Below are 15,820 nucleotides of genomic sequence, written 5' to 3' on the forward strand. Positions count from 1 at the left end.
TATATGAACTTCATATGAACTATATTAGAACATGAATACCTGTTGAAACATGTAGACTTTGGAGAGATTTTGTCTTACAAAACTCCTTCAGGACAGGGTTTCTTAATATCTTCCCTAACTATCCCCAGTGGCTCTCACTGCATTTGTATAAGTGTCCAGGTCTTTACTTAGACTTCTTTGAATCTCATAGTCTCTTTAATGGTTTCTTAGTAGGAATAAAAATCACAAGCATTTATACATAAAAATATTGAAAGCTCAAGATGATGAAAGAAACAATGCAGAAAACCTTTAGACAATATTTGTCTCAAACCAAATTCCACAACAGGTTGGTTTGGGGAAATTCTGACTCTTATATCACCTAAGGATAAGAGGAGGAGAATGAGCCCAGACTTCTGCCATTATCAGGATTTAAAGAGCTACATCAATACTACTTATTAGGTCTGTGTCAGGAAAAGTAGAGATGAGACTTTCATCCTAACAGTGCAAAAATGATACTCCAAGCTGTCATATCAACTGATACCATAAAGTCTTCTGCTGTATCATGTGAAGACAGGCCAATTAGAAGAGCATTCACTTCCACTTGGCAGTAATAGAAACTGTCTCATTTCCTCTTATTGTTTACCATAGCAGGTAACCTTCTAAAACAAGATATCTGAATAAAACTTTCATTTGTTAAGAGTTTCATAACGCAGTAACCAAATGGTCAGGCTTTCATCTAGATTCACTGACCACTGAAAGACAAAAACAAAGTCTCAAGCTGATAAGGAAAATCAATTGATAGCTATCAATATCAAGCTAAAAGGGATTGTTAGAATTTTTCAACAAAAGCTTTTAAGCAACCATAAAATCCTTTAGCAAGAAATTACAAACACTGTGAAAGAGGAAGTCACAAACTTTTCCATAAATTAAGCCAGGAATGCCTGATAAAACATGTGATTGAATATCAGTCCCAGACAGACAGATAGACACACACACACACACACACACACACACACACACATACACACACAAGGTGTAGTTCTCATGGTATTAAAAGCTATAAGAATATTGCCATTTAACTTACAGAACCAAAGCTATTCAAAAATATCATCTCTCTAAACAAAAAATAACACATAAAATATAGAAAATCATGGAGCAATAGATTTCAAATTATAAAATGTAATTACTGCCATCCAGTAATTACTGCTATCACAGTTTCTTTTTTTAAACTTGTATAGAAATAAACAACCGACTCCGAACAGGATGCAGGGGAATGGGAATGTAAATATATTTCTCATAGGAATGTAAGTTTGTATAGCCACTAGAGAAATCAATATGGAAGATTTCACAAAATATTACAAGAGAAACTACCATATAATCTAGCCCAACACTCCTAGGTATATACTATGTTTATGTGAATTTTATTTAGTCATAAAGAAGAATCAAACTGCTATTTCAAGCAGTGGCTAGAATGTCAGATCATTTAAGCAAAACAAGACAAACATACTTTATATCTTTCCTCTTATGTATGAAATGTATAAATCTATACACATACACACACACACACACATATATATATATGTGTGTGTGTGTATATATATATATATATATATATATATATATATATAAGCATTTGTGTTCTCTAACATGGGGAGAGAAGATCATATAAAAGGAGAGAGAGAATCATATAAAAGGAGAAGTAGTTTTTTGGGGGAGGTGAAGTTGTAGGAAGGGTCATCAGTGGGAGGATCAAGGACAAAAATAATGAATAAGCAGATGAATACAAAGTACAATGGCAGATACATGTGAAAATTTCCTAATGAAATTATTTTCTTCATTAATTAAATTCTTGAAAAGTTAAAGCATAATAAAATAATGAAGAAATTAAGAAATAGGCTTAAAACAGATTACAATAGACTATTGAGTCTTGGCAAAGAAATGGGTAATAAAAAGAATAACTGAATAAAAATTTTAGAACAGTCCCAATAAACAAGAAAACAGCAACAAGAAAAATCAAAGTGAATGGGTTATAAAAATGAAGAGAAAGGACAGAGAAAAGTAACCATAAACATACAAAGGAAAGTTCATAATGTAAGCACCAGTAAAAAATAATGGCAATAATGAAGCTAATCCAAGAATTCTCTATGCCTTTATGCATGTCTAATAGTCACACAATTAGAACCCTGGAAGGGAAAGAGGAAGTCAGAAACTGAAAGACTATTCAGTGGCTAATAAGTTCTCCATATTAGCAATCTTCATTAATATATCTGTTTATATAAAGAGAAGTGGGGGGAGGATGTGGAGAAAGAGTATGAATACCAAACAGGATATATTCAAAGAAATCTATTCCTTGAGAAATCAAATCAAATAAAAACAAAACAAAAACTTCTTAAATCAAAAGACAAAAACTGAAAAGTGCAAGAAAATCCTTAGTTATTGGGGAAAACAGGTAAAAGAGTAGCAGAGTTATGGTAGAAATCATGGCGACAAGATGCAGACACTGAGTTCAGGGAATCCTTTTGAAGAGTTAGGGGACGGATGTAAGGAGCTGAAGGAGCTAAATAGGAAGCCCAACAAGTTTCAACTAATCCAGAACCCTGGGAGCTCCCAGAGACTAAGGCACCAACCAAAGAGCATGCACTGACTGGTCTGTAGTGCTCTTCCCTCCTCAGCCCCGCCCCCAACTCTTTCCCCTCAACCCTGCACATATGTATGAGAGAGTTGCCTTGCCTTGTCTCAGTGGGAGAGGATGAGACTAATCCTTTAGAATTGATACCCCAGGGAATGAGGATATGGGGGTGCAGGGATGAAGGGTGGGGAAGCACCCTCTTAGAGGTAAAGGGATGGATGTAGTGAAGAACTCTTGGAGAGTGGACTGGGAAGTGGGGCAACATTTGAAATGTAAATAAATAAAATGATTTTTAAAATAAAACTTAAAAAAGAGGGAAAAAGAAAGAAAAACTGATAAAATATTTTTCAGATGCTCAAAGAACAGAAATGTCAAATATGAATTTTATATCAAAAGAAATAGAACTCATTTTCAAATGAAGAAAACAAATTATGGTATTTTTCAGGTCTAGGAGACTGGAAATAACAAATCACTATTAGACCTACTTTTAGATTAGCTAAAGGAATTTCTCTAAATAGAATAAAATTCTAAATTACTTGGCATTAAAGATAAACATCATATGGGAAAATACAACAGGCTATAATTATGTTCAACTTTCTTATTTATATTTGATAGATGAAACAAAATTTATGATACTAATATATTGTATATGATTGGAGAAGAAATGTTTCAAAATAATATAAATATATAGTAAAGTGACATAAAACCCTCAAAGCTTTCTACAGCTTCTGAACTTGGTAAAATGCACTCAAATCCACACATGGGATTAAGAAATGGATATATAATTTGATAGCTAGAGAAACTACTAAAACAGATATACCCCAAAATAATAACAAATCTAAATGGAATTCTAAAATGCCATGTATTTTATAAGGAAGCAGAATAAAGACTAAAGAAATTCTGTGAGATATTGTCTTGATTAATGATTGATGTAGAAGGGCCCAGATCTCTGTGGATAGTGTGACCCTTGGGAAGGTGATATTGAGTTATTTAAGTAAGCAGCAGATTGAGCAAGCCAGAGGCAGTAATGCAGTAGCAGCATTCATTCATGGCTTCTGCTTGAGTTCCTGCCTTTACTTCCTAAACTGTTACTTGGAAGTATAAGGTTAAATAAACCCTCACCACAGTAACATAAACCCAAGTAGTTTTATTTTAGTTTTTGAGGAAACTTCCTAGTGATTTCCATAGTAACTACATAACTTTGCTTTTCCGTATGCCATATATATGGGTTCCCTTTCCTCTGCATCCTGGCTAGTATTTGCTATTGTTTCTTTTCTTAACACATACTACTTTCAGTCATATTTCCTTGGCTTCTATCTCGATTTGTGGATTTGCCCTTATTACAGGAAAATTTCCTGCTCTTATGGAGTCTATCCTTACATAACACTGGAAAGATAAGGCAATGCCTTTCCATCTTTCACTGCCTGTACTTGGAATGAGAGAAGTGGAGTATGAAATGGGCATAAGGAAGAGAAGGGAAAGACTGATTTAGAATCAGGTTCTACTAAAGTATGGAAGTATTGACTAATAAGAATACAGTATTGACTAATAAGAATAGTTTACAGCAGGCAACACATAGAGATCAATTTTCTGAATGCTAGCAGTTCAAGTCTTGGTGGTCTGACTAAGCTAAAATGTGGTTCTATCTAATTAAAATATAGTCAACTAACTAATTAAAATACAGTCATCTCCCGTGGAACATAGCTTTTATTTGACGCTACCTATTCTTATGGAAGCATGCACAGCAGCAGTCTCCTAGGAGTAATTACTTTTAAAAACACATTTTAAGTTTATTATGAAAAATTTTAAATTAATATATGTAATAAAATGATCTGAAATGGAGTGTTACTACTTTTTAAATTATTTTTAATTGAAAATAGATTTTTTTTTCTCATACAATGTATCCTGTTTATAGTTTCCTCACCCTCTGTTCCTCCCAGTTCCACACCTCCCCTTCCCTCTGGATCCTCTCCCTTTCTGTCTCTCATTATAAAAGAACAGACTTCTAAGAGATAATGACCAAACATGGCAAAATGAAATATAATAAGGTGAAACAAAAACTATTATATCGAAGTTGGACACTGATTGCATCTTACCTGCAGAATATAACGAATTTGCTGTTTTGTAAACTCTGACAGTCCTTTGGGAATCAATGACTCAATGTCTTCTGACTGTAAGAAAATGGAATTTATCCTTTGAAAACATCAGCACTTTAATCTTATGGGCTGTACTTCAAAGACTTTTGCATAAAAATAGCATATTTTGGGAGGATCGCAGAAGATAAATCACTTTTCAAAGAGTTTAACTACTCAGTTATATTACATAGACTTGGAAATAATACTAAATTCCAGAGATTGATAGAGAAAAGATTTGGGCAACCATTTAAACATTCCACTTGTGTTTTAAAAGACCAGTTTAGGGCTAGGATTGAGAGGCACAATGCTCGCATAGTGCTACAAGGTCCTGTCTTTGAACTCCAGAACCGAAGGGGGTGGGTGCAATAGCAATTTAAAACAAAGTGATTACTTACCTGGGTGTAGTAATACATGCCATATTTCCTCATACCTAAGTATCTAAGGCAAGATGATCAAGGCTAGCATGTGCCACGTAAGTTCAAGAACAGGACGTGATATATAAACAAATCCTGCCTCATAAGAGAAATTAATGATGATGGTGGATATAACAATAACAGAGGATTCAAATTTTACTTGAAATAGCATCACTGTATCCTCCAAAATTTAAGTTTTGTTGGATGGTAGGTATGTTTAGGAAGCTTCATTTTTAAATAGTGAAAACTGTGAAATAAAATTATAGCTATTATAGAACTTAAAGAAAATTGGCTTGAGGCTATTGTGACTTTTGAGAGATTATATTTTTACCACAGCAACATTTTAAAGCTTCAACTAAATTAAGGAAGAATTCAGAATAAATGCTTTTCATAGACAATTTAGAACTTACAAAACTACTTTAGTGCATATAGAATAACAACATAGATAAATGATAAAATTAATGCACAAGAGGTGACAGTTCTTTTTATTATGATAAAATAAACTATTTATCTGATTGCTTATTAAATTAAAATAAATTGGTTTTCAAAATTACAAATGTAATAGAATTGTTACTTAAAGATTTTTTTTTACTTCAAGTGGCTATTGCATATGGTTTTGAAACATATTAAATAACATTTATTTTTATTGTATAAATTTCTGTCTTCTAAGACAGTTTTGCTACCAAGTAAATTTTAAGTGTATTTTAAATGATGACAACCTAAATCCTAGTTATAGTGATAAAATATTCCTTGTGGTTATTATTTTTATTTATAGTCATTACAAAGGTATAAACAATAGTTTCCTTTTTAATCTGTGTTTCCAGTCTGATAAATAAACTAAATAAATGGATATTATTAGTACCACAATCAAAATGCACATTATTCTCTAACTGAATGATTTCTGCACTTACTGTATCTGTGGACTCAAAATCTTGTTTGCTGCAAAAATGACAAAAAACAGACAATTTTAGAAAAAAATGTATTCTGTAACCACATACAGATATTTCTGTTCTAATTATTTTTTTACTTTGTATATCACAATAGTACTGGTTTAAATTGGAATCACAAATAAAGAAATTTAAATATCAAAAATGTATCTTTCACTTAGTTTGACTAAAATGATTTTTCTGGAATTAGCTGATATACTAAAATGAGTAACATCTAAATAAAAAGTAATAAAGTATGCAGAATTAGAACAGCATCCATTTCACCAGTGCATTTGAGGATAGATGAAGAAGGGCTTGACAGGAAATGGTGTTTGGTGAACCAAACCACAATTACAGGTTTTCTCTTGTTCTCCCTCCATTTTCCCTCTCTGGGTCTCACTTTCAGGACTGAGCTAGTTTCCCTCTACCACTGTTTTCATGTTATTTATTTCATTTTATCAAAATAAAAGCTTTTTAAAAAGAGGTCAACTCACCTCATCTATGTATACTAGAAAGAATGGGATTTGAATCTACACCTAACAAAGTAAAACAGTCAAAATTCTAGTTTCATAAGAGAATTTCTAGCAACAAAATGAGTATTTGGACAGAGAGGTTGAGAGAGTATTTGTGGAGTCAAATTAAGAAGGTAAATCTTATGGGATTGCCAGTGGTTATACAAGTCTGAAATATGCTGCTGTAGGAACTGTGAAATCTGGGAAGAATACAGTTAACGTGTTGTCAAGGGCAACAGACCGACCTTTATTTTGTCTAATTACCTCCTCTCTACACAGTAGAAGAATGAGATATGAACAAGGATGGTGAATATGTCAAACAAACAGAAATGAACAGGTTTTGACAAGAAAGCAGAAATAATATTTTAAGGTATTAGTTTTAGTACAGTAGTCTCTAACTTTATCCATTATGTAATTGCTTATGAGCAATATTGTGCTTGTAGAGTTAAATGGGTCATTGCGAAAAGCATCTTGCATACATTTATAAAAATATGCAGGCTACTATGGGAACTCCAGGTTTCTATTTTAAGGCATGATTAATACATGTAAAATGGTTTGCATGTATGCATGTGGTATTTGCTGTGTTGTGCCAAATAGATATTTTGGAACAGACCTAGGGAGAAAATGAAATATCTACAAAGTATAACTAAAATACAAAAGAAGAATGGATTATAGAAAAGTAATAGTTTATACATAGGTGAAAGAATACCCAAAAATGTTTGAATACATCTCTAGCCTTTGGTAGTATGCTCTTAATTAATTACTTTATCTGAAATTTTATGCAGTTGGTTTTCAAATTTTATAATATAGATAGGCATACAGTTTCTGGTACATGATGGTCACTCAATAGGCTAGTGAGAGGAAGCAAAATACATTAAAATAGTAAACTTGTGCAAAAATAATTGAATGCACGGCATAATTCTTTGGGCTATGCAAGAGAAGAGAGTTTTTCAGATAATGCAAGAAGATGTTGATTAGGTATAATGATCAAAACATAGCAAAAGAGAAAATGTTTATATTGGAATAGACTTAAATAATTAGCTGTATTTTACTCTGATGTATCCTGAGTGAATTAACAGTACTGGAGGCATACATTTGGTCAACAATATTAAGTCCTGTATTAAGTAGCATGAATTCCAAACTACATAAAAGGGCCCTTGTATAACTCTAAATTCTATGGATAGTACACAATGGAAGGTGAATAGCAGAGATGGCAGTAGAGAGAGAGAGGACAGAGAGCCAAGTAAGAGGACTAGACTTCTCTAGAGTTAGCACTTTGCCAAGTGGGATGAACAATTAGATAATAGAATATAGTTGAGGAAAATGGTAAGAGAATGGTTGCAGGAAGGTAATAAAATTTATAGAAAAGAGATGGATATGAGATGAATATATTAAAGGCACTAAACATAAATATTGATTTGGAAAACATATGCCTTCTTTAACTTAAAAAGTATACAAATTATATATATATATATATATATATATATATATATATATATATATATATATAATATCATACCCTCCATATTTATATAGTTTATAAGTTCTATAATAAAAGTATTTATCTAGAAGCAAAAGAATGTAATCAGTGAGAATTTTGAATTAAAGGTAAATCTATTGACATTTCTTTATCTTCTAGATTACTTTAATTTGTTGTCATATCCATGCTTTGACTACACAGCATTAGGTAATTCAGTTAATAAGATGTGCTGTCATCTACAAATAAATGATACCCTCAAATTCTAGGGAATCGTTATGCTAGTGGTCTATGTAGGCACCTGTAACCATGCTATACCCACACATGTACACATAAAAAGGTAAATTTATGCATTTATACATAATTGTATGCTATTTATTATATTATGCAGTTTTATATTTATAATAACATAATCCTCCACAATGTATGTTACATACAGTATACTATATAAATTAATATACTGAGATTTATTTATAAAATATAATATTTATAGATAAAATTTATAAATTGAGAACACATCAATAACATACACATAGCAGTGTATTGGTAGTAAAAATATATATTCTATTATAAGTGTAATTATGCTAAAAACAACTCTTACAAACACAGTAACTCTTCTTTCTTTGGTTTTGACATTTTTGAGACATACATAGTCTTGCACCAGCTGGCAAGATAAGATATGTAGCTCAGGATGGCCTCAAAATGAAGGAGGTCCTCTAGCCTCAGCCTCTTGAAGGCAGTGATCACAGGTTGGGAAGCCACCACATCAGTGTGATTCACTTTTAAAATGAAACATTTGCTCAGTTTTCTCATATAATCACCCTATATGCTCTGTACTGGTGTTTTGCTGTGAACCTGAATGTATTCTATCAACAAGACTTTCTTTTGGGGGAGGAGGGGTGCAGAGGGCTTCCTAGGCCCCTCCTGTCATTATGGGGGTCTGGGATGAAAATTGTGAGGGAGATACTCAGTGTTGGGGGCAAAGTTGGAACAGGGATTCCTCAGCAACCGAAGGCCTCTCTCTTGCTCTCAGTGTCCTTGCTGGGGTGGGTGGTCCAGGGTTTCTTACTCCTTAGAGGCCACGTAGGCCGTGAGGTCCACCACCCTGTTGCTGTAGCCATATTCATTATCATACCAGGAAATGAGCTTTACAAAGTTGTCATTGTGAGCAATGCCAACCCCAGCATCAAATGTGGAAGAGTGGGAGTTGTTGTTGAAGTGGCAGGAGATAACCTGGTCCTCAGTGTAGCCCAGGATGCCCTTCAGTGGGCCCTTGGATGCCTGCTTCACCACCTTCTTAATGTCATCATACTTGGCAGGTTTCTCCAGGAGGCATGTCAGATCCACAATGGATACATTGTGAGTAAGAACACAGAAGGCCATGCCAGTGAGCTTCCTGTTCAGCTCTGGGATGAACTTGCCCACAGCCTTGGCAGCACCAGTGGATGCAGGGATGATATTCTGAGCAGCCCCACAGCCATCACACCACAGCTTTCCAGAGGGGACATCCACAGTCTTTTGAGTGCCTGTAATGGCTAGGACTGTGGTCATGATCCCTTCCACGATGCCAAAGTTGTCATGGATGACCTTGGCCGGAGGCTAAGCAGTTGGTAGTGAAGGATGCATTGCTGACAATCTTGAGTGAGTTGTCATATTTCTATCACCAACATGGGGGCATCAGCAGAAGCGGGGGAGATGATGACCCTTTCGTTCCCACCCTTCAAGAGGGCCCTGGCCTTCTCCATGGTGGTGAAGACTCCAGTAGACTCCATGAAATACTCAGCACCAGCATCACCCGACTTGATGTTAGCTGGATCTTGCTCCAGGAAGATGGTGATGGGCTCCCCATTGATGACAAGCGTCCCATTTTCAGCCTTGACTGTGCAGCTGAATTTGCCATGGGTGGAATCATACTGGAACATGTAGACCATGTAGTCGAGGTCAATGAAGGGGTCATTGATGGCAACAATTTCTGAGGAGCAGAAAGCCTCAAAAAAGACTTTCTTAAGGGCTAGAGAGATGGCTCAGTGATTAAGACCACATACTGCTCTTGGAGAGGACCCAAGTTTTATTCCCCTAAATGATGCTGGAAAGCCTACCACTGTGTGTAACTCAAGTTCCAGGGTCTTCAAGTCCCTCTGGACTATATGGGTACCCAAACACATGTGGTGGAATAAATTCATGGAGGTGCACACATATGCATGTAAATCTTGAAATATCTATTTCTAAAATTACAAAATTGTACCTAAATACTTGACAAGTGCAACATCAAGATGAATTATATATTTATAATACCTTCCTCCAATTCGCTCCAAATGTTCTAATAAGCAGTGATATAGGTCTGTATTCTTGCGACTTAGATCAGCAAGCAACTCTCCAAAATATTTGGGATCCAATTTTTCAGGGCCATCATCCTGAATTATCACCTGAAGGAAATATCAATTGCAATTATAAGCAATATTGATTTTCTAAGTTCATAGATATATTGATATGAAAATTTTTAATTTATCTTTATTCTTTAATCCTTTATTACAGTCCAGGCTTCATACCCGTCCCAGCCTGTTCCCCGCTCCGCAACTGTTCTCCATCTCATACCTCCTCCCCACCCCACCAAGTCTCTCCACTGCCTGGGGCCTCAAGTCTCTCGAGGTTTAGGTGCATCTTCTATCACTGAGGCTATGAAATTTTAAAGAATAAAAGATGATTAAAATCATCACTTGAATCAAGTCACCAAATTTTTTATGCATTAGATGTGTATATTTTCAATAGGCAAGGAATTGAAAGGATATATCAACATTGAAACATTTTCAATTTATTTCATTTCACTCAATTTTAAATGATCTAGTAAGTGCAAAACTTGAAAAGCATTCATTTTTTCTTTCTTTTATTAAAAATAGATGTTTTTCATACAATATATTCTGATCATGGTTGTCCCTTCCACAACTCCTCTGAAATTCCTTCCACCTTCCTTCCCATAGGAATCCACATGCTTTCTGTTTCTCCTTATTAAACAAATGTGTACCTTAAGAATAATAATGAAATGAAATAAGATTAAAAAAAGAACTAACCAACTGGAATAGGACAAAACAAAGGGAATAAAAACAGAGTCAAAGAAAAACATGAATGGTACATGTACATCCAGAGAAACATTTGTTTGAACAATAGGAATCCTCTAAAACTATAAAACTATATGTTTACAAATATGTGGATATATGAATGCATATATATATATATATATATATATATATATGAGATTCTTCTTATTTTTCAAAGTCTAAGTCAATTCCTACCTCAATACACCCTTGATAAGTATTCAGTTGATAGATCATTCTTTTTTCTTTTGCTCCCAAAACATATTGTTTATACCTTCCTAAGTAAGATGACGACATTTTGCTTTGCATTAAATTTTAGGTCCTACCACTTTCCTCTATTAGAGGAAATTAAGGCAAAGAAAAATTAAAGATTAAGTTGACAGAAGTACTTGTATTTGATCTATAAAATAACGATTTCAAATGATTTAATCTATTAACATGGATTTTGTCATTATTAATCTATATAATGTAAGAAATGTTATTATTAATCTATATAATGTAAGAAATTTCACATACTATTCTAGAGGTTAATGTTTCCATTCAGACAGTCAGAGGAAAGATCATTTTAGGATTTTTTTTTTTTTTTTTTGGTTTTTCGAGACAGGGTTTCTCTGTGTAGCCCTGGCTGTCCTGGAACTCACTCTGTAGACCAGGCTGGCCTCGAACTCGGAAATCCGCCTGACTCTGCTTCCTGAGTGCTGGGATCAAAGGTGTGCACCACCACGCCCAGCGTCATTTTAGGCTTTTTTAAAAAAATTGGAACTACATGAACTTTTACTATCATTATGGCCAACATATATATTTCTAAGCATCAGTCCTGAGAAATAATACTATGTATATTTAATATAAAACAATACAATTCCTGTATTGGAAGCTAATTTCTTTTTTCTTATTCTTTTATCTTTTAAGAGATGTCTATGAGAGAGGTCAATTTAAAAGTGGAGCAAGTACAAATGATGTTTGACTCTCCGTTATTTCAGTCATTATTGTTAGTTTTTACCAGATTGAAGAAAATCATTATTTTCTTATTATCACTTGTGCAGCAGATGTTTACAAGACTCCAAAGTCTTTACAACATAAATTAGTCACTCAAGATTGTATCCAGGGAGGTTTTGCCTTAGCAACTAAGTTTTGGTTTCTATTTTGTTATAATACACAATAAAGTATAAGTATAGTCTGACTTGAATTAGTATAATATATTCTCAAAGAATATATACAGCAACTAATTCAAAGCTGGTGAAATGCTATCATTAACAATCATCTCAGATGACAGCATTTCTAATTCGTTGTTCATTTGAATATTATATCTCATGAAAATGAGTAATGCTGAACAACTGTTGGGCTCATTTCTAAGGATCAGTTATCAGTCACAATTAAATATTCATGAGTTGAGTCATAACTTCATCCATTTAATTAATGAACCTGAATGATTTTTAATCTCTTGAAAGGAGTCTGGATAGTTGTTTTTAAAATGTTGTTAAAACACACTGGTATAATTCTTCAATGTTTGGATGAAAATTGAATGTGAGTGTTAGACTACTAAAGTAAGACATGTTTAAGAACTTACTAAATTTGGTAAGTATTGAACTGGTTGGTCTTACCTGTTCGTGTATTTGGCTTGGCCCGCCATGACAGAGTTCATGCCCAATATTTGAATCATTTTCTGTTATACACTGGATTTGATGGCTAGAATGGGACTGTTGACAATGTGGCGAGTGGATGATCTGGGGTTGCTGGATGACATGATGATGGCACTGAATTTGAGGACAACATTCCTAAAACATATATACATGTCAAAAAATAGCCATCTAAAACCAATTATTACAAATCAAGAAAAGATTGGAAACAAATTTGAAAACCACAACAAAATAATTAAGTATAGAATTTGTAATTTTAACTAGTGATATTTTTAATTTAACCATTAAGAAAAAATTATTAGAATTTGTTTTTATTTAATCAGTAGCTATGGCCATCAAAATACTTACTCAAATAAGTCATAAAATTTCATGTTCTAATTAAATTGATATTTTAGTTGTACTTAAATCTAAAATTATTATGAATATTTTAACCGTTCTTTTATGACTCAATAGGCACTCTACTATCTAATTATATAATAATTCTATGATGCTGAAGGTTTAAAAGAATTTAAAATTAGGAAAAAATACAATTCAGTGATTTTCAATATTAAGTATGTTTGTATCCCTATTGGGGAGGCAATGAACTCATGCTTATGAAACTCGAGAACAGGCTATTTAAAAACCATTGAGAATCATTGATTGGTGCTTTTGATCTAGGAAATGTAAGCCCTTACTTTAATTCTACCAGATACTTTTATTCAAATACTGCTTTTATTGAGTTTCTGTGTGGAGTAAATGAATTGCCTGTAGGAAGTGTGCATTACTATTATTATAACATTGCTGCCACCATAAACTTTAATTTTATTGTCATTTATCTCACTAAATTTGAACATAGAACTAGTACCCTCCCAAAAATGACAAGTCAAATTATGTACTTCTAATGACAAAATAAATAATGACAAAACTGTGAGTGGAATACATGATTTGTTCCTTAGAATCTAAGGGTATAAAGGTCATTTATATTGACTGCAGGAAAATCTGGAATTTGCTTTTAAACCCAATCTATTTTAGCTGCTTGTTTTTGTCATTATGTTATCCTGAACAATACAGGAAGGAACTGATATTTGCATATATCCATTGGGAGGGCTTCAGGCATACTTGAACATTTCTATAGTATGTTGTTATTATTCTGCTTTGAAAAGAGACAGCTAATAAAAGCCTGCTTTCAAAGAAACAGCACTCAAGTTTTATTCATAATGTTATATTCACTCACATATAGTCAGGTTTGAAAGTATAAATTCAGTATAAATTTTCTTTTTGACTGTAAAAAGTTGACTTATTGAAAAGTAATGTAATTCAAGCGTTTAGACTCTTAGATGCAATAATTTTCAAACTATGTCAGATGAAAACAATACCGAATTGCAGAAAAATGAATACAGCATTCCCCCTCTGGTTTAACATGTAAAGTAATCTATATACATATATGATATATATATATATATATACACACACACACACATATGTATATGTATATATACATATATGTCCTTTTTTAAAAAATATTTTATTAGGTATTTTCCTCATTTACATTTCCAATGCTATCCCAAAAGTCCCCCATACCCTCCCCCCCCCACTCCCCTATCCACCCACTCCCACTTTTTGGCCCTGGCATTCCCCTGTACTGGGGCATATAAAGTTTGCAAATCCAATCGGCCTCTCTTTCCAGTGATGGCCGACTAGGCCATCTTTTGATACATATGCAGCTACAGTCAAGAGCTCCGGGGTACTGGTTAGTTCATATTGTTGTTCCACCTATAGGGTTGCAGATCCCTTCAGCTCCTTGGGTACTTTCTCTAGATCCTCCATTGGGGGTCCTGTGATCCATCCAATAGCTGACTGTGAGCATCCACTTCTGTGTTTGCTAGGCCCCGGCATAGTCTCACAAGAAACAGCTATATCTGGGTCCTTTCAGCAAAATCTTGCTAGTGTGTGCAATGGTGTCAGCATTTGGAAGCTGATTATTGGATGGATCCCTGGATATGGCAGTCTCTAGATGGTCCATCCTTTCGTCATAGCTCCAAACTTTGTCTCTATAACTTCTTCCATTGGTGTTTTGTTCCCAATTCTAAGAAGGGGCAAAGTATCCACTCTTTGGTCTTCGTTCTTCTTGAATTTCATGCGTTTAGCAAATTGTATATCTTGGGTATCCTAAGTAGTTGCCATATATGTCCTTTTATATGAATAGAGTAATAAACTTTCAAGAGTGGCTATCTGCAAAAAGAAACTAGATGCATGACAGCCCAGATAGAGAAGCCAATTACCATTAATATTATTTGTATTGTTTTCAATATTCTTTTTATAGTTAGAAAAATTTTAATCTATATGAATTACATTTTATGTGCATAAAATATTTTGAAATAAAGAAAAATATATGAAGAGGCCATATTATGAATAAAAACTGCCTCTGTAGATATATAAAGGCCATAGAATCAGTTCTTGGCATTCCTTTCTCTAGACTGTTTAAATATGACTCATTTTACAAGTGTGATAGCACTGAGATCTTTACAGTTTAGAAAACTAAACATATGCTTTAATCAACTTTGCTACAAATTAACAGATACATATATTATCTGTTCTTTTATGTTATAAAATGTCACCATGTTGTGATGGGATATTAAAAAGAATTGTATTTACTATTTTTAGTCTTGACATTAAGGTGGAATCTAGATCTTCATCTACACAAATGCCTACCCCTGAGTTACAGCTCTAGTTCTTATACTCAAGTACTGAAATCATTGTTTTAAAGGAAAATATTCATATTGTAATCATATTTTGAAGCATAGCATAATTTAAATATAAATGTATAGAATATTAACCAGTAATTATCTCTCATGAGTTATTCCTTTAGATAGAGGGGGGAAAAGAATAATATAAAATACAAGTAGTTTGAAAGTATAGTTAACTTACTACTAGAACTACCGTACCAACTTTTTACTACAGAGGCCTCTTTTTTTTCTTGGACAAGTGCCAGTACATTGTTTTGATTGGACCTTGGCTTCATCTAGCATGCTATGGTATAG

General features: G+C 33.7%; 1 protein-coding gene and 1 pseudogene across 3 annotated transcripts in view; both read right to left on the bottom strand.

Annotated features, from left to right (window-relative positions):
- Positions 1 to 15,820, bottom strand: part of Pof1b (premature ovarian failure 1B) — a 60,285-nt gene that overhangs the window by 12,958 nt on the left and 31,507 nt on the right. For all 3 annotated transcript variants that reach the window (NM_181579.1, XM_006528407.2, XM_006528406.2), the window contains exons 6-9: positions 12,765 to 12,938; positions 10,367 to 10,497; positions 6,068 to 6,095; positions 4,705 to 4,779 (exon numbers count right to left, since the gene is read on the bottom strand). In NM_181579.1, coding sequence (NP_853557.1) covers positions 4,705 to 4,779; positions 6,068 to 6,095; positions 10,367 to 10,497; positions 12,765 to 12,938 — 408 coding nt within the window. The remainder of the gene's footprint in view (positions 1 to 4,704; positions 4,780 to 6,067; positions 6,096 to 10,366; positions 10,498 to 12,764; positions 12,939 to 15,820) is intronic.
- Positions 8,976 to 10,044, bottom strand: Gm14921 (predicted gene 14921; annotated as a pseudogene).

This window comes from Mus musculus, chromosome X (genome assembly GCF_000001635.26).
Source record: "Mus musculus strain C57BL/6J chromosome X, GRCm38.p6 C57BL/6J".
In the NCBI taxonomy this organism is placed as follows: domain Eukaryota; kingdom Metazoa; phylum Chordata; class Mammalia; order Rodentia; family Muridae; genus Mus; species Mus musculus.